This window comes from Vulpes lagopus, chromosome 1 (assembly GCF_018345385.1).
Source record: "Vulpes lagopus strain Blue_001 chromosome 1, ASM1834538v1, whole genome shotgun sequence".
In the NCBI taxonomy this organism is placed as follows: Eukaryota; Metazoa; Chordata; class Mammalia; order Carnivora; family Canidae; genus Vulpes; species Vulpes lagopus.
The window spans coordinates 88,615,066-88,642,957 of NC_054824.1; the positions used below are offsets into that span (position 1 = coordinate 88,615,066).

A 27,892-nucleotide genomic window follows, 5' to 3' on the forward strand; every position below is an offset into this window, starting at 1 on the left:
ATGGGTTTTAATCCTACTAATAACAACATTTATTCCCCCAAATAGTAAATTATACTCATTTAGGCTTTAAGGTTATTCCAGAAGTAAAATTTATAATCAACAGAATTGTTTTTTAACCATACTAATGAATTTACTTCTGATCCTTTATTTTAACCTTGTAGGTGATACATAAAAACAGGAGGCCTTAAAAAAAAAAAAAAGGCCTATGAATATGCATATTCAGATGGAGACATTGTAAAGAATAGGTGCTTCAAAAATACTGATCTATTATCAATTCTCATAAAGGACACCCTTCTATAATGACCCAAGTAAAAACCGATACACACATTTATACAACATTCATTAGTAATCCAGAAATCTCAGCAGCTTTACTGTTTTAAATAAAAGAGACATCTCTAAACAAGTACATGGAAATTATGGTTCAGTAGTATGATACTTCTCAGACCTGAGAATGAGATTTAAATTGTGAATAACAGGATGAAACAAAAAAGCAAGAACTTTAGAGCCAGACTAGCCTACATTCAAGAACACACAGACATCTAAATTTTTACCAGTGTGACCCTGGGTACTTGACTGCCTGTTTTATCACCTATAAAATGGGACTATTATCACTCATTAACAAGGTTTCACTTTTTTTTTTTTTAATTCAAGCATGGGAGTGTGCACTAAGCAACAAAGGAAGAACTACTAGAATTATTTTAGGGCCAGTTAAAACTAACCCTAATTCTATAGTGACACCAATCTATGTGGTTATATGATTTTTTTCTCTCCAAGCACTGCTAGTAGCTAAGAGGTAAGCATAAAAAATCTGTACAGCTGTACAGATTTAGAGTTAAGATTTTACAAGGCTGGTAATAAGTGAAAAATATTGGGGCAAAGAATTAGACAGTACAAGACCAGTCTAGGTTGAAAAAGCAAGTGAGCTAACATGGACCAAAATAAAGTAGGTATGGTACATTTACTGTTCAAATATTTACTGAGTTTTATTCACTGAATATTAAGTACTAGGTACTATTAGGTAGAAAATCATATAGCCTCAGATTTCCAAGAGCTAAGAAACTGGAAGAGGAAATAAAGCTTCTAGGGATGCATTATGGGTAAGGATGTTATGGGTAGAGGGACTGTAAAATCTGTTACCTGAGCCAAAATATAATTTTTTTAAAGTGAAAGAACATTACTGATAATTACATCAGAATAAGTTACCTAGGCATTCCAAGATAAAACAGGAGATATCACTTTATGAGACCCATCCTAGTCAAGGGTACCAATGTATAGTGACTTTGGAGAAGGAATGAAAGTCATGTATACAGTGAGAAAAGTTTCATCTAAAAGTGTAATTTTCTTTGAGCTAAGTGATTCTATTTTATTTCAGTAAACTTGTGGAAAAAGAGTGGAATTTAAGCTGGATCTTAGGCAAGGTGAGTTTTTCCGAGCAGAGAAAGGGCACTACAGAAAAGCGAACAAAAGTAAAGAGATTCACAGAAACAGAAAATGTAAGAAGTTTGGAGAAACCAGAAAAATCCAAGTATTGGTTAAAAGAAGAAAAATAATAACAGAAACAAAGCCAGAAAGGCAAATTCTTAATTCAGTTTATTCGTGCATTCATTTGTTCACTAACACTTATATAATACCTACCTGTATTAACCAGGCTTTATGCTAAGGAGAAGGAACATTCCTTACTCTTCAGGAGCTTAAAGCCAAATCAGACAAAATATAAATAAGCAAGAGTTAAAAAAACAAAAACAAAAACAAACGTAATGTTATAGAGGTAAAAACTTAGGAAACCAAAAAATGAGCTAGGAAAATTCATCTAGTAGAAGTTCACATATTACAGTAGAGAAAAAAAAAAAAAAGCACAGATACACAAAGAGCAATTAGGAGTGTAAAGCTGTGATTATGATCTTATTTAGAAAAAAGGTCACTGCAGATATAATTAAAAATTTCAGGGCAGCCCCAGTGGCCCAGAGGTTTAGGGCCACCTTCAGCCCAGGGTGTGATCCTGGAGACCCACGATTGAGTCCCACGTTGGGCTCCCTTCATGGAGCCTGCTTCTCCCTCTGCCTGTCTCTCTCTCTCTCTCTCATGAATAAATAAAATCTTAAAAAAAAAAAATTTCAGGATGAGAACACCCTGGATTATCCACCAAGTGGGCCCTAAATCCAATACTAAGTGTCCTTATAAGTAACAAACAGGGAAAAGACAGTGGCAAAGACCATGGAAAAACAGAGGCAGAAACTGGAGTTATGCAGCTAAGGAATGTCTGTGGCCACCAGAAGCTGGGAGAAGCAAGGAACAGAATACAATCTCCCATAGAGCTCTCTGGAGGGGATGTAGCCCTGCAGATACCTATAGCATGGACTTCTGTACTCCAGAACTGTGAGAGAACAGATGTGGTGTTTTAAGCTACCAAGATTATGATAATTTGTTATGGCAGCCCTAGGATACTAACGTATGAGGCTACCGCACTAAACTAAGCATGATAACAAATGCCCACAACAAGAGTAATGACAATACATTTGGAAACAGGAAAGATGTTTAGACTTATAGGGGAAAAGTATAAGAGTATTTCAAAGGACAGTGCAGCTCTACCTTTATACATGTAAAACTGTTGAAGGAGAAAGAAAATGGAAAAAGGCAGGGGGTTGTTGAATATTGCCAGACTATATGACTAGAGTCATTTTCAGCACTGGCGATCTGGCCCTTCTGCATTTTGGTCAAAAGATGGACAAAACCAGACTCCCAAAAGCTACATTATAATTCTACCACCCACCATACACTCTCTTCCATCCTAATATCCATAAAAATCGTCTCAGTGGCACATATTCACTATTCTTTGAATCTAGTTAAGCTCTTTTTTTTTTCTAGTTAAGCTCTTTAATATAATATTCAATATAGCAAGCAATCTAAAAAAAAATGTAGGTTTTGGTGTTACTTTTTTCCACTGCCTCCAAGATGCAGATCTTTTCTGCCTCTAAAATTGGGGGCACATAGGTATATGCAAACTTGGGTCATTATTTCTGGTGGCATGACTGATAATAGGCAACCCTATGACCCATGACCTTTAAATCAATAATTATATGTTCTACTAATTCTTTCTGGTAAGATCAGGACCAGAATGAAGACTTACAGAATGGATATCAGAGGCTTATAAGAAAAATCTCAGAGATAATGGTCTCCTGTGCAATAAAAGGTTAAGATAATGAGCCTAAACTGCTACCCATAAAAAGGCCTTCACGCAAAGATGGCCCATGGCTAACGGTGGGCAACTTAAAAGATCTCAGGAAAGTTCTCACCATTAATTGGTCTTAGTAGCTCACTGTGCCTAAACTGTTGAATAAACAATAGGGTTATGATGAACACCTACTTTCCTTCTAAGAATCTGGAATTTGGATATGTGCTAAGACTATATGATCAATCTTCAATAAAAATTCTGTTCATGGAGTCCCTAATGAGCTTCCATGACTGCCAACATTTTACCCATGTTGTCACAAGTCATTCTGGGGGGAATTAAGTATATCCTGTTTGACTCTACTGGGAGAGAGCTTTGTAAGCTTGTGCCTGGTTTTCCCCAGACTTTACCTTATGACTTTTTGCTTAGTATAGGAGCTTTTGCTGTAATAAATCATAGCTTAGAGTACAAATATATGTTGAGTCTTATGAGTCTTCTTAGAGAATTACTGAATCTAAGGGTCTTGTAATTCTACAACACATCCTTTTTTTTAATTGAAGTATTATTGACATACAGTTTTATATTAGTTTCAGGTGTACAACATAGTCATTTGACAATTGTATACATTACAAAATGCTCATGACAGTAAGTGTTGTTATCAGCAGTCATCATATAAAGTTTTCAAAATACTATTAACTATATTCTCTAAGCTACAAACATATCTTTTAAGAAAGAGAACATTAAAGAGCTCTTCATATCACAGGGGTTAAGAAGCAATACAAAGGACTCTGGATTTGAAGACTAAAAGTACCTTAACCATTTTTCCACTTATAATTCACTTTTCATGGGACGCGTGGGTGGCTCAGCAGTTTGGCGCCTGCCTTCGGCCCAGGGCATTATCCCAGAGACCCGGGATAGAGTCCCACATCGGGCTCCCTGTATGGAGCCTGCTTCTCTCTCTCTGCCTATGTCTCTGCCTCTCTCTCTCTCTCTCTGTGTCTTTCATGAATAAATAAATAAAATCTTTCCAAAAATAAATAAATAAATATTTAAAAAGTATATAGAATGTAGAAACTACATAAATGTAATTCTTTTTAAATTTCTACTAGTTTGTTTTTTGAATGTCATAGTTTGCATTAACTTCTGACTTATGTGAGATACTGACTTACTCCAAAGGTGGAGCCAAACCACTGAGCCACCCAGGCTGCCCTACTTTTTAAATATTTAAATTAAAATGTTTTACCTACATAAATCTATAGTTCTTAGTTTTTATAACACATTAACATAGATGTGTTTCATTTCATTTGGTTAAGGGATACAACAAAACATGTAATATTTAGCTTCTAATCTTATGTACCTTTAAAGTCTCAGCAGCGGAGATGATATGGAAATTAATGTGTTATCAATTTATTGTCTGTCAATTCCAAATGCACAATCCATATATGCTGACAAATGGAATTCCTTTAAGCACTTCTACTTTCATGTAAATATGGTGTTAGGCTTTTTTAGAAGATAGAATCATAGGAATTCTGCAGGAGGAAGAGGCTCTCCTGCCATGCTCAATGCAGACTAGGATAGGAGTGAACAGTGTAGGTATGAGGATATTGGGAAGAGCCAGCCCGAGCCATGTGTCCAGAACTCAGTCCCCTACAACCTTGCAGCCTCAGCCAAGCAATAACCATTCTCCAGTCCTCATAACACAGAAACCAGACTCCATGCAGCCCAAATGTTCTCAAGTCTACTGCCCCACTACCACTAGAATTCCCACTACACACTCACATCACCACCTGTACTCTCATAAAATAGCTTGTTCCTTGCCTAAGAACTCCAGATAAACTCCACCCTTCTTTACTATCAAGTGGCCTGAAATATACTTTCTCAACAAAGTCTGAGCCCCTTCCACATCTGGACCTTCTTGGGTACGCTCCCTTATAGTCCTCCCATACCAGAGTCTCCTTATATTGTATAGTTTTTATTTTAACAAAATTAATAATTCTGTAAGTTAAACCTTCTCTGATTAACCTATTGTGTAGTTTCTGGCATCACTGCTGAAACTGACAAGGTTACCTTAAGTTCATATGGAAAATAAAGGGAGCAAGAATAGCCAAACCAAAAAGAACAAAATTGGAAGACTAACACTTCTAAATGTCAAGACTGCAAAAATATATGGTAATGAAGAGCATGTGACAAAACTATACAATAATCAAAACTGCATGAAATTAGCATAGAACAGAGACCGATAGAATAGTATGGAGAGTCCAGTGCTAAGTTTATTACATTAAGGTTAACTGATTTTCAGGAAGGGTGCCTGTACAATTCAATGGGGAAAGAATATTTTACAAATAGTCCTGAATATCCACATAAAAAAAAAGCCACAGAATACATAAAAATTAATCCAAACTGATCACAGACATAAAAGTAAAAACTATAAAATTCCTACAAGAAAATATAGTAGCATATTTTCATGAACTTATATTAGGCAAAATCTTTTTAGTTAAATAGGACACCAAAAACACAAGCAACAAGAGAATTAAAAAGACATAAACTAGACTTCATTAAAAATAAAAACTTTTGTGCTTAAGTGGATAGCATTAGGAAAGTAAAAATACAGCCTATAGACTGGAAGAAAAAATTTGCAGGTTATAGGTCAAAGGTATTTGTACCTAGAATATAAAAAGAACTCTTAGAACTCAATAGTAAAATTATAAATAATCCAATTGAAAAATGATCAAAGGATCTAAATAGACATGTCTTGAAAAAAGATATACAAATGGCCAATAAGCACATAAAAATGTGCTCATCATTAGCCATTAAGGAAATGCAAATTAAAACAACAATGACATACAACCTCACACCCTCTATGAAGGCTACAATCAAAAAATCAGATAGGGGCACCTGAGTGGCTCAGTTGGTTAAGCATTTGACGTAGGCTCAGGTCATAATCCCGGGGTCTAGGAACAGCCTGAATCTGCTTGCCCCTCTCCTTCTCCCTCTGTCCCCCTCATCCACCCACACTTGTGCTCACTCTCTAATAAATAAAATCTTTAAAAAAAAAAAAAGCCATGTAATAAGAAGTGTTTGTTAAAGACATGGAAAATCTCCCTACAATGCCAGTAGGAATGTATAACAGTACAGCCACTTTGGGAAACAAACTGGCAATTCCTTAAGAGGTTATGGTTATCACAATTCTACTTGTAGGTAAATACCCAAGTGAAATAAAAATATAAGTACATACAAAAACTAATACATGAATGTATATAGCAACACTACTCCTAACAGCCAAAAAGCAGAAATAATGCAAATGTCCATCAACTGATGAATAAATAAAATGTGATATATCCACACAATGGATTATGTGGCAATAAAATAGAATGAAGTACCGATATATGTACAACATAGATAGATGAACCTTCAAATCATTATGCTACATGAAATAAGTCAGACAAGGAAGACTACATATTATGTAACATTTATATGAAATGTACAAAATAGGTAAACCTATAAAGGCAAAGTATATTAATGATTGCCTAGTATTGGAAGAAGTGAGGTGAAATGGGAGAATGACTAGGGGAGCATACACTGATAAAATGTTCTAAAACTGACTGATTATGGTTCAGAACTCTGAATATACTAAAAACTATGAATTATACACTTTAATGAAGCATATGGTTATCAATAAAGCTATTATATATTTTAAAAGTAGAGAAATTTCAAGAAAGAAAGAAAGAAAGAAAGAAAGAAAGAAAGAAATCAATCAGAAGATTCGCACTGAAGAAAATACAGAGGATGTTCTTCCTCTGTAGAAAGAAGAAAAAAGATTGCAGATGGAAACTACGATGCAGAGAGAAAGAACTAGAGAAAACGTAAATATATTGCAAAAACTAAATAAACATTTACTGTACAAAACATTAATAATGTCTGACAGTATTGCTACATACACAGATGTACACTAACAGCAGAATAAGGGTAAAGGGTTTGATGGTCTCCTGTATTGTTTAAAAAGGAATAATATATATACTAATTTATACTGAAGTTTAATAAAGTCAAGAATGTATTTTATAGTCTCTAAAGTAGCCACTGAACAACAACAAAACCTGTAACACTAACAATTTAATAAGGGGGGGGACGAAAAGTAATATAAAGGAAAACAGTAAGTGAATGTATAAAACAAAGGACATATGCACAAGTAGAAAGCAAAACATAACAGATTTAAGTCCAAACATATAAGCGATTGATTATAAACAACTAAATATATATGCAGATAAAAGACAAAGCTTAGCACCTTCAATTTAAAAATTACATGCTGCTTACAAGGGACACACCTTAAATTTAAAAGCACAGAAAGGTTGAAAGTGAACATTGGGGAAAAGATAAAATGCAAACTACTACTACCCAAAATAAACTCAATGTAGCTATACTGATATCAGACAAAGTAGACTTTAAGGAAAGAAGTATTACTAGAGATAGAGGGCTATTTAATAATGATAAAAGAGTCAAGTGCCGGAAGACAGAACAAGTCCAAGTTTAATTGTACCTCATAATTCAGCCTCAAAGTATATACAAAGCAAAGCTTCACAGAATCAAAAGAAAAAAAAGACAAATCCACATCACAGAATATCATTTTAAGATACTTTATAGTAATCAACCAAAAAAATGGGGGAAAAAATCAGAAAGGATAAAGACTGAACAATGCAACCAACTTGACCTGATACACAAAACAGAAAACAATTAACACAACACAGGCAATGTACTTTCTTCTCAAGTATAAATACATGGAATTGTCAACACTGACCTAACATTATGCCCCAAAACTGAAGTCAGACAGGTTTATTGACACATAATTAAGCTAAATATAAAAACTAAGGTCACTAAAATATCTTCATATGTTAAGTAGACAATTTTCTGCTTAAAGAATTTATTTATTTATTTATTTATTTATTTATTTATTTATTTATTTATTTATTTTTACTTCAGGGAAGAGAGCATATGTACACCACACAAACAGGAGGGAGGGGCAAAGGGGGAGGGTGATTGAAACAATCTCTCAAGCAGACTCCAAGCTGACTGCAGAGCCCGATCATGAGATCATGGTCTGAGCTGAAACCAAGAGTTGGACGCTGTTGGACGAAACCAAGCTGAAACCATGAGCCACCCAGGCATCCCAGTAATAATTTTCAAAAATAATCTAAGACTCAAAAAAGATCACATAAAAATTTTTTATATTTATCTGCATGAAATGCAGTCATGACTGAAGGTATAGTATAAAATAGGCTCAAATGCATATGTAAGAAAAAGAGAAAAGCTGCAAATCAATAACCATTCATCTCAAGAAATAAAAAAGGAATAGGAAATAAATCCTCCCAAAAAAGTAGAAGAAAATATAGAATAGAAAAGAAAATAAGTCAATTGAATCCAGTGATAGAACAAAAGATATTTCATCAAAACTAAACTGATTATTCCAGAAACACAAAGACAGTTTAACATTTTTTAAAATGTAATTCAACACATTATTTAAAAAAAAGGAAAAAAATCATCTAATCATCTCAAAATTAAGATATAGTATTTGATAAAATTAAACACATTCATGATAAAAAATTCTTAGCAAACTAGGAATAGAAACTTTCCTAATAAGGACTCTACTAAAAAAAAAGTATAGAAACAGCAAATATCATACTTAATTTTGAAATGAAGAACTTTTTTTTTTTTTTTTAACTTCTGAGATTAGGAATGAGATGATGATGCCTGCAATCACCACTTTAATTCAACATCATACTGGAAGTCCTAGCCAGAGCAATAAACAAAGGAAAAGAAAAGAAAGTATAGGGATTGGATTGGAGAGAAGGCTTTCATTTTTCACAGGTGGCATGACTGTGCAGATAGAAAATCCAAAAGATGCAACGAAGTATTGGAAATAAATGAAGTTAGCAAGGTCTCCAGATATAAGGTCATGATATCTAGATCATCAGATTTTTATATGCCTGCAAATGATTAACAGTATTTTAAAATACCATTTATAATAACAACATCAAAAAACAACTTAAAATCTTTAATTAGAATAACTTAGTTTAAGGACATCTGAGTGGCTCAGTTGGTTCAGTGACCAACCCTTGATTTTGGTTCAAGTCATGCTCTCAGGGTCCTGGAATGTAGCCCTGCATCAGGCTCTGCATGGAATCTGCTTGAGATTCTCTCTCTCCCTCTCCCTCTGCCTCATCCCCCACTCATGCTCAATCACCTTGTTTTTGAATAAACGAAATCTAAAAAAAAAAAAGGAGTAACTTAGATTTTTAATTGCAAATTTATAGACATGCAAAATTGTTACACACCAAAAAAAAAAAAACTATAAAGCTTCATTGAAAAAAAAAGTCAAGAAAATCTCAGTAAATGGAAAGATAAACCAGATTCAGAGATTGAAAGATTCAGTATTATAAAAATGCCAATTTAGCCCCACATTACTTCATGTTGATTTAATGTACTTACAATTTAAAAAAATGTCTGTAGGTTTTTTGTGGCAATTGATAAACTGCTACTAAAATGTATATGGAAAGGAAAAGGACCAAGACCAGCCACATTAAACTTGAACAAGTAGGTGCACTTCCTCTACCCAATACCAGGATACATCATAAAGCTATAAGGAAATGTGATTTGTGCCAAGATAGGAAAGTGGACCAATGGAACAAAGAAGAGAGCCCAAAAAGAAACCCTGGCATGGGGGCAGCTACTTGATTTATTATAAAGGCAGCACTGTACAGCAGGTCTCCTCCATAAATGGTGATGGTCAACTGGAGAGTAAATGAAGAAAAAATATGGACCTTACTTCATAATTACAAAAACAAATTTTAGATGAATCATAGTAAAGGCAAAATGATAAAGATCCCAGGGAAAAATGTTTTCATGATGATGTACTAGAGAAAGATTTTGTAAATAAGGCAGAGAAATAATTATAAAGACAAAAATTGGTTTTGACTACCTGGATAGTTATTAATTGGAATTTCTGTTCATCTACAGACACCATTAATAGAGTGAAAAGACCAAAGTAGGAGAAATTATTTGCAATACATATAAGGGTTCAAACCTAACTTACATAAACAATTCCAACAAATCTATAGAGACAAAAGACAATACAATTGAATAAAATGCAAAGAGACTTAACAGACACTTCACAAGAGTATATTGAGATGGCCTGTAACCCTTAGATCCCATCCATCAGGGAAATACAAATTACAATCACAATGTTATGCCACTGCATACTGCTCAGAATGGTTAAAAAAAATAAAATACTGGTTGGTGAAGATGTGAAGCAATTGAAGCTTACAAGCTACTGATAGGAAGTATAAATTAGTATTGCTTGCGAAACTTATTCAATAAAAACATGCATAAAGTGAGCCAGTAGTCCCAGCACCAAGAGAGGTACAATGATGTCCATAGCAGTACTATACATAGTCTCAAAGTGAAAATAACCCAAATGTCTGCCCAACATTAAAACTGATAAATTATGGATCAGTGATGGAACAGAATACTGTACAATGGTGTTAAATAGATAAAACAAATTTATGGTGTTAGAAGTCAGAATTCTGGTTATTTCTGGGGAAGACAGAGATCTGTGATTGGAGAGGGTGTGAGGGGGCTTCTGGAGTACTAGTAAAGATTTATTTCCTGACCAGGGTGATGGTTTCGTGGACGCACTCATTTTGCAAAAGTTCATCCCAACTGTATACTTACCCTGAATATTTTTCTGTGTATGTATGTCAATAAAAGTTTTAATATTTCATGAATCTATGTCTCCAGCCTTGTTCAAACTAGCTCATATCTCACATCTAAAGCTGTGTTCACCTGGTCCTCCGATTCAAATAAAGCCTCAAAATCTCACAGTTAATAAGCAAAACCGAAATCATTACCCCTTTGTTAATTGAGCTGTGTCCCCTTATGTCAAAGCCTTTAATTCCAAGTACCTGTGAATGTGACCTTAAGAATCAAGGTTCCAGGGATCCCTGGGTGGCACAGCGGTTTGGCGCCTGCCTTTGGCCCAGGGCGTGATCCTGGAGACCCAGGATTGAATCCCATGTCGGGCTCCCGGTGCATGGAGCCTGCTTCTCCCTCTGCCTGTGTTTCTGCCTCTCTCTCTCTCTGTGTGTGACTATCATAAATAAATAAAAATTAAAAAAAAAAGAATCAAGGTTCCAAAGACCTTGGAAATACAGTCTTTGCATATGTAATAAAATGTAAATTAAGATAAAGTCATAATGGAGAAGGGTGGGCTTAATCCAATGTGACTATTACCTTTATACAAAAAGGAAAGTTCCTTGACAGAACTGTCATATGCATATGACAACAGAGGAAGAGATTGTAGTGATGCAATCCACTGAAAGCTAGAGATTGATGGCCACCAGCAGAAGCTGGATGAGACAAGAAAGAATACAACCGGAGTCTCAGAGGAAACACAGTCCTAACACCTTGATTTCAGACTTTCTAGGCTCCAGAACTGTGAGAGAATAAATTTCTGTTGTTGTAAGCCACGTAGTTCATAATTTGTTATGGCAGCGCTAAGGAAACTAATACACCCTTCTATGCAATAATTAATTCTTACCTCAACCTCCCTTTCAGCAATATTTATACTACTGTCCCATCTGTCTAATACAAAACTCCAAATGCACTCCTCATGTACTGGCATCATAAAAGGAGAGATTATTTTGCCTTTTAATTATCTCTTGTTTTTAAACTTTTCCCTTTCATGTCTACCACTGCCATCCTATTTCAGGCCTTAATAACTCCACAGCTAGACTATCCCACTTATGATAAGTAAGTGTTGCTTAAATACTACTTTCCTAAGTCATTTTTCCCCCAAACTTTCAGCATTACAACATATTCAAAAGGTACTCAGCAGTTTGGCTCTATTCTACTTTCTTCAATACGTAAATACAATTGTTATTTTATTATTTTTATTTTTAAGACTTTATGTATTTGAGAGAATACATTTTATTCTTTTTTTAAAGACTTTGAGAGAGAAAGTGAAAGAACATGAGAAGGGGGAGTGGCAGAGGGAGAGGGAGAAGTAGCCTCCCCCACTAAACAAGGGACCTGATGTGAGGCTCCATCCCAGGACCCCTGCGATCACAACCTTATCCAAAGGCAGACACTTAACTAAGCCACTCAGGCGCCTCCAACATTTTATTCTTTATCAGCTAATTTTTCTCAGTACCTAGAATAACTTCTGGTAGACACAGTGCTCAATTAAATACTAACCACCAACATAAACTTATTACTACCTCCACATCATTGTGCTTCACAAGTTCATGTTATGCTAACTCATACTTTCAAATACTGACCAATTATTTTATCATTCTTAGTTGATATTCCATTTTTGCCAAAAAGTTCTACTACAAAGTCCCAATATTACTCCACACTCATTTATTCTCAAAATATACGTCTTAAATCACTAAAGATCAAAGCCTTGCCACAACCTCCCTTTCTTAGACCTGGATGTATCTCTAAATATTTACCTATCATTTTAATTTTCCCTAAGCAGTAGAAAGAAGAGCCATTCATCGTTTCTAAGACTACTGTCTCTCATCTGTGTTCTTATCTTTCTACTTACTTTTTACTTCCTGGACCTTGCCATTATCAATGTACTTCGCCCACTATCCCCCACCTCCTGCCCCAACAAAGAGAGACAAATCTCATCATAAGAACTAAAAAATCTTTTAAGAGAAATTAAGGAAACAATCCAATTTATAATTGCTTCAAAAAGAATAAATTACCTAGGAATAAGTTTAACCAAAGAGATGAAAGACCTGAAAACTGTACATTGATGAAAGTAAAGACAACACAAGCAAATGAAAAGCTATTATCATGCTCACAGATTGAAAAAATTAGTACTGTTAAAATGTCCGTAGTACCCAAAGTAATCTATAGAGTCAATGCAATCTGTATTATAAAAAGCAACAGTATTTTTCAAAGAACAAGAACAAGTAATCCTAAAATTTATATAGAACCATGAAAGATCCTAACTAGCCAAAGCAATCTTAAGAACAAAGCCTGAGGTACTATAATCTCAGATTTCAGATAGACTACAAAGCTGTAGTAATTTAAAAAAAGTATAGTACTGGCACAAAAATAGACACACAGATCAATAGAACAGGATAGAGAGCCCAGAAATAAACCCACACTTATATGCTCATTAATCTATGACAAAGGAGATAAGAATATACAACAGGGAGGAAAAAGGTCCTTTCAATAAAGAATGTGGAAAAAAGAACAGCTACATGCTAAATAAATAAATAAATAAATAAATAAATCTGGACCACTTTCTTTTACCAGATACAAAAATAAAATGGATTAAAGATCTAAATGTGAGACCTGAAACCATACAGCTCCTTAAAGATAAAGGCAGTATTCTATTGGATACTGGCCTTAGCAACATTTTTCTAGCTATGTCTCCTCAGACAAGGGAAACAAAAGCAAAAATACACCATTAGGACAACACTCAAATAAAACACTTTTGTACAGCAAAGGAAACCATTAACAAAACAAAAAGACCATTTACTAAATGAGAGAAGATATGTACAAATGATGTATCTGGTAAGAGGTTAATATTCAAAATATATAAAGAACTTACTCAACTCAGCACCAAAACAATCCAATTAAAAATGGGCAGAGAATCTAAACATGCATTTTTCCAAAAAAGACACAGAGGGTCAACAGATACCTGAAAATATGTTCAATATCACAGATACCTGAAAATATGTTCAATATCACTAATCATCGGGTAAATACAAATCAAAACCACAATGAGGTATCACCTTACACCTATGGAATGGCCAGTATCAAAAAGACAAGAAATAGTAAGTATTAGCGAGGATGTGGAGAAAAGGGAAATGTAGTGCACTATTGGTGGGAATGTAAATTGTTGAAACTACTGTGGAAAACAGCACAGAGGTTCCTCAAAAAGTTAAAAATAGAAGTACCATGATTCAGTAATTTCACTACTGAGTATTTATCCAAAGAAAACGAAAATACTAATTTAAAAGGATACATGCACCTCTATGTTTATTGCAGTATACTTACTGGTTACAGAAGCAACCTGAATGTCCATAAATAGATGAATTTGGATAAAGAAGGTGTGGTGTACACACACACACGCATTTATATATCAACAACAGACTGCTGTTAGTCATAAAAAAGAATGAGATCTTGCCATTTGTGACAACATGGATGGACCTAGAGAGTATTATGCTAAATAAGTCAAACGAAGAAAGACAAATGCCATAGGATTTCACTTATATGTAGAATCTAAAAAACAAATGTAGAAATAAACAGAAATAGAATCACAAATACATGGAACAAATTGGTAGTTGCCCAACATTAGGGAGTTGGAGGGAAGGGTGAAAAAAGTGAAGGGGATAGGAGGTACAAACTTTCAGTTATAAAATAAGTCATGGAGATGTTAAGTGTACCATAGGGAATTTAAAAAATCAATAATATTATAGTAACACTGCACGGTGACAGATGGTAACTATACTTATTGTAGTAAGCATAGCCTAATGTATAGAATTATCTAGTCACTATGTTGTACACTTGAAACTAAAAGAACACCGTACGTCAACTATACATCAATTTTTTTAAAAAGCTTTCCGTTAACCTTCTATAGTGGACACCACCGGAAAGTATATTCCCTTGTGCTATGGTAACAATATCCAGTTTCTAAGAACAGTAATGTCAGTCTAAGAGGCAAAGCTCTAATATTCAATGTCTCAAGAAGCAAAAAGCAATGACCTTAACAGACTGCCCCTTGACATTATCTTGGCTGTAGTTTTGGATATGGTTATAGACGCCCAGCCTTCTTTGAGTCTTGATTTCCATACCTGAACCCCCGATATGCTTTTAAAAATTTCCTTCTGATCAAAGTTAAGTTTCTAATGTGTGCAATTCAGAGCCTGGCTGATGTGTTAGTCAACTCAGGCTGCCATAACAAAATATCATTGACTAGTAGGTAACTTAAACAGCAAACATTTCTCACAGTTCCGAGGACAGGAAGTCTAAGATCAGGGACCTAGCATCATTAGATCTGGTTGGTGAGAACTCTTCCTGGCTTACCAATGGCTGACTTCTTACGGTATCCACAACTCTGATGTCTCTTCCTTCTTACAAGGCCACTAATCATCATGGGGCTCTAACCTCAAGACCTCATCTAAATCTAATTACCTCCCAAAGAACCATTCCTAATACCTTCAACATATCAATTTTGGGATGACAAACATTCAGCCCATAACAACTGATACATTATTCTTTCCCCTCAAATTACTCTTTCTCTTTTCCATCTTTCCCAAGAGTAGGCCCTATTCTACTACTTTGTAACTATCCCTTCATTTAATATTTTGGAATTTGACTTCTAATCATCACTTTTACAAAATTACTGAGTCATCAGCATACTCTTCCTAACTACTAAATATATTGGTCTATTTATTAAGTTTTTTTCTAGATTATTCCCCCTCCTTCCTATGCAATTAAAATACGTCAATCTTGAAAAATGTTCCCAGTCCCCTGCCCACTTCCCTTTCCTCTCTCCCTCCTTCTCAACCCTCCTCCTCCCCTGCCTCTTCTCTCTCTTTCTTTCTTTCTCTCTCTCTCTCTCTCTCTCTCGATAACTATTCTAAATACCTCAATCCCAATTCCACATACCACCCCTGCCATCTCATAAGTTTCCAACTACAGTTCTAAAATATATGCCTGACGCACCACAATTTAAACGCCTCCATAGAAAGTTACTAGACTGAAATTAGTCAATCCTTTTACCATTCTTTACTAGCCAATCAAAAGAGAAGCATTACATACATATTCAACTCTTCCTTCCTCACTATGATATGCAAATACCAGGTAATCTACGCAGATTAATCTTTCCAAGCCTTCAACCAAATTGCCATTGTCTCTACAAACTGGTGTTCCATGGAGAATCACAATGGTTTTCTCTTTTGTCTCTTGTACCTCCAGTATATCTTACACATTTCCGTCAGAGCTATACAATGTCCTCAAATCATAGAAAGACTCAGTAGTTATTTGACTCAAAGATCCTCACTACAGGGGATCCCGGGGTGGCGCAGCGGTTTGGCGCCTGCCTTTGGCCCAGGGCACGATCCTGGAGACCCGGGATCGAATCCCATATCAGGCTCCCGGTGCATGGAGCCTGCTTCTCCCTCTGCCTGTGTCTCTGCCTCTCTCTCTCTCTCTCTCTCTCTCTCTCTGTATGACTATCATAAATAAATAAAAATAAAAAAAAAAAAAAGATCCTCACTACATACTACTCTCCTCAGCATCAGCAAAGTATTCAAAAAAATCCATGACTTCCCTATGAAAAGCTCATACTTGAACCACACAGGAACATTCCTTCCAGAGTTCTCAGTACAGTGATTTTTTTCAGCCTGTAATGTCCTTTTTCCTGGACTTTCCCTCACAAACAGAAATCTCAATTCTTCAAGGTTCAGCTACAAAATTAGGTCTTCTATTAAGGCTTCCTTCACTGCCAATAAAACTGCTCCTTCTTCTCTAACTCCACAATATTTTCATATTTCTAATATAAGACAATTCATTTTCCCTTGCATTATTGTTAGTAGTATTTATAAAACTTTATTACAGTTTAATAAGGATTTCATTTAATTTTTCACAGCAACTCTGTAAATGAAGTATGTGGCCAACTTTAGAGTAAATGAAACAGGCAGAGAGCCTAAGTAACTGGATTTAACACACGTACATGCAGGAACACACACATTTCTAATTCCGAATCTCCTAACAATTACATTTTACATTTATTAAGAAGAAAGACTCCAAGGCTCCTGGCATACATAGTCCTTTTGGTGTAACAGATGCTCTGTGTTTCTTTTCCCTGTTTCAAATAACCCTGTTTTACTTGTCTGAACTTTATCCATTCTTGAAGACACAGCTCAAAAGTTTCATCTCTATTTAGCTTTCCTTGACTCTTCTAGGCCTTACTGATCTTTTTCTTAGGCTGTATCATATACTACTTGCAATGTCTTTACAAATATCTTTTTTGGATATATTTTAACGTGCAGTTAATCTTACAAATGGGTTTTTAAACTTGGGACCAACCACCATGTCTTATTTCATTAAAGTACCCTCTACACCACCTACCACTCGGTTGGTGCTGTATTACTTATTTCCTGATTGATGCTCAAATAGTCCCCTCATCTATCCCCTGCTCTAATTTCTAAATCCCTTATTTTTTTGCATTACAAGTATGGATCAACTGTTGTGACTAACTAAACATTATATTTTAACAGTAAATATCACTCAACCCTCTCCTGAAATTTAAAGTTCACAGGTCAAGGAAGTATTTTATACATCTGATGCAAGAAAAATCTAGAGTGACTATGTTAGATGACTGTAGAGGGCAGCAAAGCAACAGTGTTATCCCTAAAGAAAGATAATGTATTTTTCTCAGGCAATTTCAAATTTGTGGTTTTTTTTTTTTTTTAACAGATGTTAAGATTAAAGCTTTTAGAAGACAAGAGACATTCTTGCATGATCTATACAAATTTCAAAAACTACGTATGTATTTAAACATTTTCACTAAATATTACAAACTGTGTCAATGTCCAGATCCTTTCATACACATATGGAAAAATATGTGTATTTTGAAGCCACCATAATTGCTAATTCTTACGAATCTAAAAGTTGAAACGCTTTTTCATTAAAAAGTGTAAAAATAATCTACATACAGAAAAGAATGCCAATACTCCACTCATTTCTTGCTAAGAATAGATGTCATCATTAGTGTTATTAATTCTAGCTTTGATATACCTTCTTTTTGTTACTTAAAATCAGTCAGGCAACCATAGGAGCTATACCAGTTTTAAAACAAAAAGATAATAAATCTTTGACATCCCACTAGTATACAACAAACAGAAGGTAACAACTTGAAAGAGAATAGGAGTTCCTTACCATTATGCTTCAATATTAAAGTTCATGCTGGTTTTACTCTGAATTAGCCAAAACTATCATAAAATAATCATATATTTATAATTATATTTAAAATCACATATTTACAATGCTTATAAGAATGGTGAAGCTACTATAAAAGTTGATAGAACTGCATTATTTGCACATTACTCGAGGGTTTTCTTTATGGTAATTTTTTTTATCTCTTTTAAGTTTAACAAGAAGAAATCAGAGATTTAGAGCAGCTGCTAGAGACATTAACATATGCAGACTCATGGTTTCATGAAAAATGCTATGATGTTTTAGCCCTGTGCCCTTAATGAGAAGGATAAAACTGTAGCTAAGTACCTTCTCCCACTTGAATCTCTTCAATAAAAAATAGAGAAGCTTTTTTTTAAAATTCTGCATTTAAAATAAAGGAACCAAGGCATCTCTAAGCAGATTTAAAAACTAGACAGTTTAATGGTGTGACTTAGCCAATATTAAATTGAACTTATGGCCATGAATGATTATCTCTAATCTAAATCAAATTAGAAGGGAATTTGGAGTTCATAATGACAGGACACTTGTGAGATTAATCTTAATCTAGCCCATAATAGCTATGACTGAATTAGAAATCATATTATTAAGTTCAAAAACAATGGTCTAAGATATTTTAGTAATGACAAGAACGTCTACCATAGATAACACATAGAAGTAGTTACTAGTTGAAAATTATCTCATCATTGCTTAGAAATACTAACATTTCATTAATATTTTTGTGTTTCCTCTAAATCGAAGCCATTAGAAGAATCAAGCACATCCTTAACTGTATACAATGTTCTCAACACTGAGTTGGGAGTTCTCACTGTATGCACCTACTTTTATAATTGCTTCTTGTTTTTTTTTTCATGTCCTTCCCAATAACAGCACTGACACATTTCCAGTACAAAACAGACTGGCTATCTTAAATTTACCACTCTATTTCAAAAATTCAAACTCAGAGTGAGATCCGTTATACAGAAAGTGAGGTATGTCACAGGGGAACTGCTTACTCCTTATGTCCTGGGATAAATGATACACAACTAATTTTGCAATACTGAAGGAAAAAAAATTGTATTACCCCTAGAAGGTCAATTTTACTAACATCTCTGATTCAAAATGGTAAGACAATGAGTAAAGAGACAGAACTAAACAGAGAAAAAAGCATGTTTAGAAAACAGAAAAGCCAATGAAGAACTATCTCATCAAGCAACATCTTTAAAACCTACCAACCTCTTCCAGTTTAGTATATTTATAATAGACATGTACAAGAGAATATGAAAAAAATACATATATACATATATATATTCATTCCCTCTATCTTGGAAGGTGGGCATAGGAATGTCAAAATAGGAATAATACTAAATATACAAACCTAAGGATCTATTTTCTAGCGTACTCTGTAAAACATAGCTTCTGCAACATAAAAGGTATTACGCAAAAAAAAAAAGAATCTTTAAAGAGTTTGTATAACAGGCTATTTTATGGAAGAATTTCTTAGACTATGAATAAACTAATGCACAGAGTAACTTTACATATAAAGGCGTTACAGCATTAGTTTTTCCTATTCCCAAGTCTATTTAACCACAGCACTTTCTCCCAGAAACATATCTTCTGAGACTTCCATTCCACAGGAATACTTTGGCAAACACTGCTTAAACCTAAAAACATGAAGAAAAAAAAAAATAAATAGAATGTGCATGCTTTTCCCTCTAATGACCGTATTTCACATACATTATTAAACACAGAAGAGGGTAGGCCTCCAGGGACTAAGGAATGAAAGATATCTAGGATCAGATAAGAAATAAAATCAAGTTCAGAAGAGTTTCATAGTTACTATAGCTATTACTCTATTTTACTATTTTATTTCAACATGGAAGATGAAACCACATATTCTTTTGATGCCATTTATCATAAAACAAATTTGGTCAAGTCCTTAAACAGTTAATAGGAAAAAAAAACAAATCTATATAGATTGAAAAATTATTTGTGCTTATTCTGTGATATGTGTTATGATACATACAGTGAACCCTGATGCAGGATCTTTACTACAAAGAGCACATATCACCAAACAACATAATATAAAGAGTAACTACTTTTGAAAGAAGAGAAGCTCACTTTCAGCAAGAAGTGATGAGAAAAGGCTTCACAGAGAAAATTAACCTTAAAACGTACACTTCAGATTTTGAGTAGGTAGGCAGAAAGAGTAATAACATCTTAGGTCTTTTAAGTAAGGACCACAGAAAGGCACAACCTACTTCAGAGATTTGTAGAGTTTAGACCTGCACTGACCAATATGGTAGCCTCCAGCCACAACAGACTACTGAGCCCAGGAAACATAGTTTAAATAACAATCTGTGGAGTGCCTGGCTGGCTCAGTCACTTAAACATAGGCCTCAGGTCAAGATCTCAGGGTCCTGGGATTAAGCCCCACATCAGACTCCCTGCTTGGTGGGGAGCTGGCTTGTCCCTCTCCCCAGACCTCTCCCCCTGCTTGTGCTTGCATGAGCACATGTGTGCTGTCAAGTAAATAAAATATTAAAAAAAAAAAAAACTCCAAGTGTAAATTACACACCAAATTTCAAAGACTTACTAGGAAAGAAAATGTAAACTATCTCAATTTTTAGTATCAAATTGCACAATGAAGTGATATTTTGGTTATGCTGTGTTAAATAAAAATATTATTAAGGTTAATATCACCTGTTCCTTTTATTATTTTTAATGTTGGTATCAAGATAACTTAAAATGATCTATATGACTCATATTACATTTCTGTTGGACAGTGCTGGATTAGATTAGATTTCGCTGTTAAACTCTTGAAATAAAGAAATTTGAGTGTCTACTACGTGTATATGCCAATGTGTAATGTTCTGATATATTAGTGAACAAAACAGTGGAATATATTTCTTTTGGAAAAGGAAATACATCTGGTCAAATCATAAATTAAAATTCTGTAATAAATAACACTAATAGAGGTAAGAATCATCTGAAGATGTCTCTCAAAATACAAATGTCGCAAACCCCTATCTCCATATCCACCTCTCTTGCAAAAATTGTTGATCCAGTCAGTCCACAGTGGAGCCTGGAATGTTGTTTGAAAAAGATTCCTTAGTAACTCAGATATGAACCCACCTGTACACCCTGCTTCTGCTGACCCTGGCTAGCTGAGAACAGCGATTTATAGCCCCTCCCCCCTTTAATTTATTTACTCTGAATAATCCTAGACTGAGAGCCGGTAAAAAGCCTCCATTCAGTGACAAGCCAACCTATTTAAAATAAGAACAACTTTCTTTTTAACCATTAAAGAAAATCAAAGTTTAAAAAAAAAAAAAAACACTCCACTATCTATAGAGCTACATGTATAATTTTCTATCTTGTACCCAGAAAATAATCATCTGAAGTGTTGAAAAGCATACTACCAATTCTTAGCTACTTAATCCAGGTATGAGCTGGCATATTTTTACACATATGCCTCAAAGTCCAGTTTATGAATATCTACTCACAAAGCAACAGATAGTTTTTTCCTACTCATCTTAATTAGCAGATGACTGTTGGGCAGTAAATAGGTTACAAGAAAAACAATCTCCCTGGATGTTATATCATATCAAAGAGAATACACAAAATTCAGATGAAGTCTTCAATACAATATCCTTTCTCAAATAACTACAGTAATTGGAATATGGGTGTATCTAAACTCATAAGGGGCAACTCTCACTAAAATCTTAAATTAATGACCGAGGGTATAATAAGTGAGTCATTTAGGAAAAACTTAAAGCTCACCTTTGATAAAAGATTCACCACAAATTTTATTTAAATAAATGATTAAATTTGTCAGAACCTATTATAAACATAGAAATATTAAGTTTTATGAAATTCAGGAAAAGATACAGATTCAAGACTTTAAAGAATTTCTGATAAAAAAAGTAATCATAAGTATGATATTTATGGTACTTAGATTTCTGGATCTGAATAAAATTATCTTTAGTAGTCATTCTATTACTAACTTAAGGATTATTTGATTTTATGCTAAATTTATACATTAATAGCCATTATTAAAGGTCGTATTTTTCTTAACTAGTCTTTACTATGAATTGCTATAAGCACCTCAATACATTATAGAATATGCTATAAAAATGTTACTCTTTAATTTTAAAAGGGCAAATTATAAAATACTCCATTTTTAACAAAGATATCCCATCCAGCTTCTTTTCAGTAATTTTCAAATAATAGGCAGTAAGCCATAAGTTTTACTTCTTAACTATACTGATATAACACGTACATCAGAGTTGCTCAATCACTAAATTAAATATATATATAAATATATATAAGCATAAGTGAAATGAACAAGTTAAGATGGTAAATACACATATGCACACACAAATATATAACTGCCCAGCTTTTTCAATTCCAATTTCTGATGCTGTAGCTAAATGCAAGAATGGAAGATTTGGGTCTTTTTTGCTTGCTTCTAAATTTGATTCACTTTCCAATTATATCTGTTCAGATTTATATGGATAGTATGTATTATAGGCCCCAATCTGATATTATCAGTGACTTGATAAAATAGACTTATGACCTTTCCTCCCAACTGTGCATTTTCAATATAAACACTAACATTCCAAGCAACCTTATGGAACTGCCAAATCATTAAATGCATTCTACATCATCAAGGGAAGATTCAACGTGGTTCCAAACAATTATGCAAGTTAGTTAATTTCACTGTATCTCAATATTCTGAAAATTGGTCTTCTGAATATTTATATGAAGTAAATTTAACAAATATTTAAAGAACACTGACTGTATTATACACTCAAAATAAAGATATGAAGGCAAATAGAGTAAATCAATTACCTTGAAAACCCAATTATTCCAGACATCAGGGCAGAATTTAAGAATGACAAATACAAGGCAGGTTAGTTTATTAGGTGTGATCTAAAAAATGCTAACATTTGAAAGTTTACTATATTCCATGTACCCTAAGTGTTTTATTTTATTCTTTGATTTAATCCTCTCAACAACTCTATGGGCAAGATGATATCTTTTTGTTTGTTTGTTTATGTTGAAAACCCTTAAGTTTACTGAGGTTAAATAACTTGCCAAGGATTCAAAAACCTAGTAAGTGGAAGCCTTTTTTCAAAATCAAACTATTTAGTATCTAAATCATAAAGAGCAGAAAGAGACAGTGAACTTGTACTATCTACCACAATGTCTAACCTCAGTAAGATCTGAATCAACTTTTTAATTTTTTTTTTAAAGATGCATTTATTTATTTGAGAGGCGGGGGCAGAGGGAGTGAGAGTGGGAGAAGAACCCAATGGGGCTTGATCCTCACACCTTGAAACCAAGACCCACCCGAGGGAATCAAGAGTTGGATGCTCAACCAATTGAGCCGCCCAGGCACCCCTCAACTGATTTTTTAAAAAGTAATTTTTCTCAGTTCACATTCATAGATCTTTACCTAATGAGTTAGGTATCCCTCTTCTGAACAACCCCACAGTACCTCATGCAGATCTCTATCACAAACACTAGACTATCCTATGAGCAACTATTTCCTTCATGTCTAGCATCACAGTGCTGTAAGCTCCTTGAAGCCAGGACTCTGCTTTACCAGTGCCAGGAATACAGAAAGTACTATAAGCGCTGTTAAAGATTCAATATAACATCAGATCTTTTTTATCATCTTTTAACATCTTCAGGTAAAACCTTGATGAAAATGGAAAATCAGAGAATCCTATATTCAAGTAGGAACTGATAAAGGCCAAAAAGTCTTTGCCTTCTCCTTTACTGGTACCGTATTCCTGCTAATATTCTCTCTTTCAAGAAAAATGTTGGAAGGAAAGTGAGATAAAACTCATCACCTATGAATTATTGCCATCATAAAGAAATCTGCCTGAAACTAATGTAACATTGTGTGTTAACTCTATTTCAAGGAAAGAAAGAAAGAAAGAAAGAAAGAAAGAAAGAAAGAAAGAAAGAGAAAGAAAGAAGAAAGAAAGAAAGAAAGAAAGAAAGAAAGAAAGAAAGAAAGAAAGAAAGAAAGAAATCCCAAGTAACAAGCTCTAAATAAATAAGATTTATCAAGTCACATGGTAATGTAAATCTAGTCCCTTTGACCTTTATACCTAGGAATTTCTTAGGCTTAAGAAACAACCTACAGTTTGTAAACCTTTTAAAAGTTCAGTTCTTCAATTAAGACAGTGTACACTCTCAAAACAAAAATGATGTAATTTTTTACAGCTTTCAGAATATCAAGTCTACCAGTTCCAAGAGTTTTTTTTTCTTAGCAAGTAAACATTACCTTGCAGTAATAGATAATATTGCAGATGTTGAGCATAGTTAAGGTCGTGCTAAATTTACATAAGCAGCATATCAAAAAATAGCAACAAAATGAAAAAAAAAATCTGTACGTGTTGAACAAGTAAAGCATTCTGATTAACAAATCCTCAAATAATCATCTCTTTAAAGCCTAAAAATCTTTCCAACTCTGAACTATTCAAGCAATAGTACACACAAAACCTTATCAGTACTACGAATGTCAAATCAACAACAAGTTACATGAAGAAAATTAAAATTCTACCTCCATACTTATTAAGCATCCATAAGTCAGGACAACTGTGCCCTACTCAAAGACTGAGTTCTAAAATAGAGGAAGGTTGATGGAAAAAAACTTGTCATAAGGGCTCACAAATTAGGGTGTTATCAACACTATAAGCCAGAAAAGGAAGCTCTTTAAAAGAACAGTGCACACAGGAACACAAAGCTAGTGCCTGTCTCTACAATCACAAGCAGAATTGACTCTAGAAACTTCAATTCACACCTGCTCTAAATCACAGCCCATTTGACCATATCACTTGAATTTTTAAGTCTTCAAATAAAAATATCAAGCCCCTCTAATGGGATATTATTAAAGACGTTAAAAAAGATTCTTCTTCCACATGAAATCCATGTTCCTTCAAAGTAGTCAAGCCTTCATCTGTACAAGACAAGCACTATGAAACTACTCAAATTCCATATGCCTGATTATCTGCCCATATTACCTAGTTTCATTCAGCCTTCTATAAGGCTTTGATCAGAGACAGAAGCTTTTATTAGAGATACAAATAATATTCACTCGGTCCTTACCACGATCTAGTCAGGCTAGTAAACTGTTAACACCCCCTCCAACTTTACCCAACTGTAATCCACAATCCTCCCTAATGGAAAAGAACGGTACACAAATTCAACTTAAATCTTGCATCCGTTTAAAGTAACAGCACTGGGCAGCCCGGAGGCTCAGCGGTTTAGCACCTGCCTTTGGCCAGGGCGTGATCCTGGAGACCCAGGATCGAGTCCCACGTGGGGCTCCCGGTGCATGGAGCCTGCTTCTCCCTCTGCCTGTCTCTCTCTCTCTCTCTCTCTCATGAATAAATAATTAAAAAAAAAAAAAAAAAGAGGTAACAGCATTAAGAATTGTGTCCTGGAACCAAACAGCCGGGGAGTGGATAGCTAAAGAAACCATGCAGATTAGATAACATGCCATTTATCACAGTATCCTCTGTAAATCAGAAAACTGCCAGTACACGGCCTGAAACGCGGTGGGGAACCGGTAGAGGACTTTCCCAGCCCATAAGGGGCACTCCACCTCTTGAAAACTCTGCCTCCCTCACAACCAAGTACCCCGACACACCTCCCGGAGCAGGACGCTCTTTCTTCCAAATGACACCACCCCAGAAACCTGCACACACGTCGCCCTCTAACCAACACTGGTAAAACTTGGCTTGCGTTTATGGTTCCACTGAGCACCGACCCGACAGCAGCAGCCTCCTGTACCAACCGAAACGTCTTGGGTGAACCCAATCTCTATGCAAGCGCTAAGTTCTTTGCTTCTCCACCTCCCTCCGCCACCTAAGAGTCTCAGAACGAATAACTTCCTGCAGCATTTCAGGTTGACCAAACCACAGCGCTCATCCCCAAGGACCGGTGGCCTCACTTTCCCCCATCACCGCCTTCCACTAACGATCACTTACGTCCAGCTCCCGTGCATGAGAGGCCAGATTTGGGGGCTTTTTTTTTTTTTTAACACGATCCTTAACAAGTGGACTTGTAATCTCCGACAACACCCACGAACGGAATTTACAGGGAGACTAACTCCCAGATGCGACAGGAAAGCTGCAACGGAAAATGAGGGAAGAAGAAAAGAGGCCGGGAAGAGGCGTGGGGTCGGTCGGTTTTGGTCAAACAGCCGGGGCGCAGGGGATGCCACCAGGCAGGTGACACCTAAATCAAAGTCTTGGAGGACAAACAACGTTCGCTTAAAAAATAATAATAAAATAATTTTTTTAATTAAAAAAAAAAAAAAGCATGGCCAGTGTGAGGGGCAGGCGTCCCACGAACTGGAGGGCAGCGACGGGCTCAGTGCAAAGCGAGCCGGGGGGCTGCCAGGGCGGCACGGGCCGCAGGGGATGCTGCAGGGGCCGGACGCGGTACCTTCTTCCCGTGGGGCGGGGGGGGTCGGGAGCCGCAGGCTTCCTCCCGTCGGGCTCCGGTCCCCAAAGGTACCCGGGCTCAGAGCTCAAGTTTCACCGGGGGGAAGAAAGGGAGCAGCAAACGCGCAGCCCCGCAGCCCGCGCTCGCCGCCTCCCCCCGCCGGGAGCGAGGAGGTAACGGTCCCCGGAGCAGCCCGGGGCGCCCCCCGCGCCCCCCGCGCCCGGGGGAGGCGGAGGCGGGGGCGGAGGGGGAGGGGAGCGGCCGGCGCAGCGCCCGCCCGCCCCGGCCCTTCCCCGGCCCTTCCCCGGCCTCGCCCCGGGGCGCGCCGAAAAGTTTGCAGCCCGAGTCCGCGGCTCCCGCTCGCGCAGCCAACCGCCGAGCACAACCGCCCGCCGCCCCGGGGCCGCCCAGGTCCACCTACCGCAGAGCCGGGAGAAGAGCAGCAGCGGGAAGAGCAGCAGCAGCAGCGGCGGCGGCGGCGTCGGGGGCGGCAGCGGGAGCCCGGCCCCGGGGGAGGAAGCGGAGGAAAGTTGTGCTTTGCCGCCCGCGGGACACAGCGGGGCCGGCCCCGGGGTCCGCGCCATCCCCCCCGCCCCCCCGGCTCCCCCGGCTCCCCCGGCGCCTTCGGCTCTGGGCGGCGGCGGCGGCGGCTGCGGCTGCGGCGCGCGCGTCCCCAACTCCCAGCTCTCGGGCCGTCGCCGCCGGCGGACACCAGCCGAGCGCTCACGGCCGCCCCGACCCCGCCGCCGCCGTCGCCGTCGCCGACGCCACTGCCGAGGCTGAGGCAGGAGCCGCCCGCCGCCGCCGCCGCCGCCACTCCCCTCCCTCCCCTCCCCCAGGCACCCGCCCGCCTCCAACTCCTGGGAACTCGGAACGCACCACCCCGCCGCGCGGGAGGGGGGAGAGGAAGCCGACCCTCGCAGCCGGCGCCCGCCCGCCCGCCCCGCGCCCCTCGGGCTCCCGTCTGGCCGCCGACTGCGAGCCGCGTCCCTCCCCTCCCGCCCCGCCCTCCCACACGCGCTCCTCCCCCTGCCAGAAAAAAAAATCTCAGCTCTCCACTTTGATAACGGGTTTCTCCCTCAGCAGGGCTTTCGGGCGGACGGGAAAATCCGGACGAGGTTAGTAGGCCCCGCCCCCGCTCCCGCCTGGGCCCCGCCCCGTCCCCCCCTTCCCAGGCTTCCCGATGGTCTCGCCCACTCCGCCCCTCGCGGGTCCACCGCGGCCGCCGCGCACTCGGAGGCGGAGGGCGGCGGGACGGCCGGGCTCTCCCTCCGCGGGGGAGGGCGG

The 27,892-nt window shown here is 37.1% G+C and overlaps 1 protein-coding gene across 1 annotated transcript in view; it reads right to left on the reverse strand.

Annotated features, from left to right (window-relative positions):
* NECTIN3 (nectin cell adhesion molecule 3) overlaps positions 1-27,425 on the reverse strand; it is a 120,385-nt gene extending 92,960 nt beyond the window's left edge. Inside the window, exon 1 of the mRNA XM_041726056.1 lies at positions 27,027-27,425. Within this exon, the coding sequence (XP_041581990.1) occupies positions 27,027-27,189 (163 nt within the window). The 5' untranslated portion in view covers positions 27,190-27,425. The remainder of the gene's footprint in view (positions 1-27,026) is intronic.
* Between the last annotated feature and the right edge of the window lie 467 nt (positions 27,426-27,892).